At 47.7% G+C, this 4,180-nt stretch overlaps 1 protein-coding gene across 1 annotated transcript; it reads right to left on the reverse strand.

The window, feature by feature from the left end:
* Positions 1 to 334: 334 nt before the first annotated feature.
* Positions 335 to 4,104, reverse strand: AIMP2 (aminoacyl tRNA synthetase complex interacting multifunctional protein 2). The gene is made up of 4 exons (XM_073543078.1): positions 3,861 to 4,104; positions 2,539 to 2,745; positions 1,384 to 1,615; positions 335 to 877 (listed from the first exon to the last, which is right to left on the reverse strand). Exons 1-4 carry the CDS (start codon positions 3,972 to 3,974, stop codon positions 492 to 494), a joined length of 939 nt encoding a protein of 312 aa, XP_073399179.1. The 5' UTR covers positions 3,975 to 4,104; the 3' UTR covers positions 335 to 491.
* Positions 4,105 to 4,180: the final 76 nt, after the last annotated feature.

A 4,180-nucleotide genomic window follows, 5' to 3' on the forward strand; every position in this document is an offset into this window, starting at 1 on the left:
ATATATATCCCTTCCACTCAATATTTTGTAATTTAGCAGAAGCATCCAATTCGCTGGCCTCCAAACTGGTAAACCCACAACAGATCATCTGCAAAGTTTAAAATAAATGATTGGGCAATCCACAGGACTCTGGTCCGGCGGGTGGGAGTCCTGATTCTGCTTTTGTGCCGGTCAGGTTCAATCAGGATGCCCTCAGATCGGCTAATGAAAAGAGGAGCTGCAGCAGCTATCCAATTACAGATAAAACAATGACCAGACAAGTACAGCTGTAAAAATTTGATTTGACAAACCCTCTGAAGAATTATTTTGGTGGATCAAGAAGAATTCACAGAACTGAAAAGACACTTTTTTTTTTAATTATATTGATGGCGTACCAATACAAAGATCGCTCAGTGGGCGGCTTCAGTGACACTAGAAAGTTGGACGCATGCTGAATAGAGGAGAGGGTCCACCTCCGCGGTATTATCCCATTCGGGGTCTGCACTTATTCATTATTTCAATAATTTAAGCACTGCATTAAAGGAGGGGAGATTTTCACAAGATTTCATCCATTTCAGCACGTTGGCCGGCGCAGAGGCGCTACTCCCAGATTGCTGGATGGCACACCAACTCACTACATCCGCAACGGTCAGTTCATTCCCTACTAGCCACGGAGTCTTGCCCAGCGTGGAGTTCATTGCCCTCAGGACGGCAGCTTTTTCCTTACTGCTCCCTTCTCTCATCTGAAAAATGGCGGTATCCACCCAGCTGTCAATCAGCGTAGCGGTAACCGCACTAAATGTCTCACCCAGCAAAGAGAACAGGAAGCGGGCGATGTTGCCTTCGCCTTCAATCGGGCACATGTTTTGGATGCTGAATTTCATCTGTGGTTTGGGCACTGGAATGAGCAGAGAAAAATAAGTTAATCTTGGTTTTTACAGTACAAAAACCTGCAATAGATGTGGCACTTTATAAGTCACGGATCAGGCAACCTTCACTAGGATGTCTGGCGTTCCAAGCATGCCCAAAAATGCAGTCACCTGAAAGAGATCTTGAGGGATGGCACTGCCTGGGCAGCATAGCTTTTGTCCATACATTAAAGGAAGTTGTCCATTAATGGACAATCCCAAGATACAATTAAAAACCCCACGTATACTCACCTCCCGAACCACCAGACTATTGTGGCATGTGAGTGCTGCAACTAACGAGAGCCACCGATCGTCTGCAGCCTTCACATGTCCATTAGATGAAACTATGAACGCTGCAGAGCCTACGTGCCCACGCAAAGTGACTGCCCAGAGACGGCACCAACATGGCTGGAAAACGCCAAGTATATATATACACGTCAGTTGAGCAGTGCCATAAGCTGCACCACAAGATAAAGCCCTTGCACCTCGTACCTACCGTCTTTCCAAATGAGGGTGAAGCCAAGCTGATAGTCCTTCCGGGACTTCATTTGGACCTGGTCCCCGAAGCATTTCAGCAGAGGCTCTGGGATGTTCATGACGGACGAGTGAGTGTGCACGGCGGACAGTACGTGGTATCGCTCGCTCAGCAGACTGTGCAGGATCAGCAAGGAAAGTGGCGGCACAGAGGGGTTGCCGTTGATGACGATGTCTCTCAGCGCTCCGTAGTCCTGAATGTAAGAAACAAACTGCCGTTACGGCAAGAAAACGCTTCCCGATGTGGATGACATATTAGCTTGGTGACATCATTTGCATTCATTTTTTTTTCCCCTGTGCCAAATAGTGATGGCATATTTTTGAGCACGCCAAAGACACTCAGTACTAAAAATTAAACTATCCGGGGACCATAGGCAGAGACGAGATTAGTGTGGCGTGGCCCCTGGCAGCTTCTAGGTAACAGATCACTCCCTATGTACACACGGAAGAGAACAATCAATCACCTGGTGCAAACTCCAGAAGGGGGCGTTGTCGGATTAGTCTCGTCTCTGCCCATCATTCCTAATTGTGTAAAGGGGATAAGAATCATAAGTTAGCAGGGACCCTTTAAGGCTCTCTGTAAAACACATATGCCCTGAACTTATACCACAACCCAAATCCCATAACAATCAATGGGGTCCTTAACCTTTGAGCTGGAAAATCTCTCTTCCCCCTCGGACTCCAAAACTGTAAACCAGACTTCCGGGACAAGTCCATGTTCGATGCTGAACTAAGAACACTAGGCGTCTGGTACGAACCCCGAACTTTATAGTTTAGGTCCGCTCATCACTAATCAAGAGCTGCTCTTGCTATGGATGCAAGGAAGAATCGGACCCTTCACATTAATTTGAGAATATTGAAGGAATTAGACCACAGCCCCATGTCACTGACAAGCAGACCCCCAGATAATCTACATTAATTGGGTGGGAGCAAGAGACGTGTCCGTCCAGCCTGAGATGTAATGGTTAATGCTACTACTGTCTGTCGGGTCTGCAGAACATACAATGGATCCACCTCATGCAACCTAAAGCCCAAACTGAGCGGCGACCCTCTGGGGGCTGTATAAGACCTCCATACGTGACAAATTCCGTCCATATTACCAGCAGGTATACCTTACCTTCCCAAGTATAGAGTCCAGGTCTGCTTTGCAGGAGGATGAGGTCGCGCTCTCATCTGCCTGAATGATGTCTGTCACATCGAGGTCAGCATCTGGAGTCTGGATCATTTTTGAGAGGCCGTCAACAGCGGCTTTCAGTTCATACAGCCGCTTAAGGATGTCTTCTTGTCTGGATTCCAGGGCCTGAACTGCTGGGTCAGCGCCATCCTAGAAAACACAAGCAGAATGGATGCCGTTCACTATCAAAGAGGTTTCGCTGTATGCTTCATCTAGAGGTCAGCCAAAGGACAGGTGCCCACCAAAGTACTATGTCATATGGAGTCGTGGGGAGTCAGCGTGCCACCGCCGTACACTGCTCCTTCCACAATATGTCATTCATCTCCCCAAGAGACACCATAATGTGGCATGTGATGGACCATACACCACTTATCAGATCGGTGTACAGTCAGGCAGAAAACGTCACATGATGACAGAGGCACTAAACCCAGAGGTGAGACTATGCAGCCCTGCATCTGCATGGAGTTAGACCACCATGTCAGAGGCTTAGCAGTCCCACAGGGGATACACATGAGAAGCCCCAGTTACAGAGGAAATTGGAAAATATAAGATATGTATATATTAATATTTAAAGAAAAAAAAGTTCATAAGAGGCAGGTTAGGAACAAGGGAGGATGGCGGAACACTTCCCAAGGCCCATCAGATCCGTGATGATGCAATCGTGCAACGCTAATCAGGTGGCATGGCAGCCGGGGGGCCTCTATGACGATTTTTTTTAATGGATTTAACCAGAATTTTACAAAGTTGCCAGTTATTTTTCTTCCTTGGTGAACGCATTTGCCTGCCTTGACTGATGGCTTTACTGGGCTACGATGTTTCTATATATGAGGGTAGTGGAGATATCATCATACCTTCCTTGCCTCCTTAAGGAGTTTGTTATGAAGCCCTGCCCATAACTGGGCATTTTATTCTTATTTTATTCACTCTGCTCAACTAAGAATTCATTTTAATTTTTTTTATAAATCCGCCAAACATTGATGGTGCCTGGCAGCCATCATCGACCTATAATGGGGCTCTCAGGCATCGCCGCCGTGCCCATCACGGTACTGTTCTCTCCAGATTCGGTGCCAGACCCCATTATCAGTACGGGGGCTGCTGATGTCCCTCACACAACAGATCTGGCAGTTTTACTTTTTTATCCCATTTTGCATGAATTTAAATCTCTAGATTTTAAAAAAAAAGAATGTTGGGGGCTCCTCCAGTCACAATCCAGGGATCTATGGTCACAATGGCTGACACTGACATATGGGCCTCGGCTACATTACCTGCTGGGGGTGGCCGCAGGGAGCCTGGTGCACGTTGGGCAGTCTGTACATGCAGCTTGGCAGCTCCACCTTCATGTCCCCGCTGTTGTACGGCTGTACCTTATACATGGACATAACTGCAGCACCGACCCGGCTCCACGCTTCTGCTCACTACTGCCCGGCCCTGAGCGCTGGTGACGTCACTACTTTCCCAGAAGGCCTCACTCACTCAAGAGCCGCACAGCACCCATTTCAACTAAGGGCAAAGCTTCACCTAGAACCTGCCGCATGGCTTCCCTTATCAAACATGGCCGCTTTACGTCTCCGGGTTATCGATTCGT

Source organism: Dendrobates tinctorius, unplaced genomic scaffold (assembly GCF_039654945.1).
Source record: "Dendrobates tinctorius isolate UK_male_01 unplaced genomic scaffold, ASM3965494v1 ptg000129l, whole genome shotgun sequence".
Lineage (NCBI taxonomy): Eukaryota > Metazoa > Chordata > Amphibia > Anura > Dendrobatidae > Dendrobates > Dendrobates tinctorius.

Excerpts from the sequence above, each read along its gene's own strand:
- AIMP2 (XM_073543078.1), bottom strand. The coding sequence starts at position 3,974 with ATGTCCATGTATAAGGTACAGCCGTACAACAGCGGGGACATGAAGGTG. Across the intron at positions 1,616-2,538 it reads TGGACTCTATACTTGGGAAG|GACTACGGAGCGCTGAGAGA; the intron begins GTAAGGTATACC and ends TCTTACATTCAG. Across the intron at positions 878-1,383 it reads CACCCTCATTTGGAAAGACG|TGCCCAAACCACAGATGAAA; the intron begins GTAGGTACGAGG and ends TGCTCATTCCAG.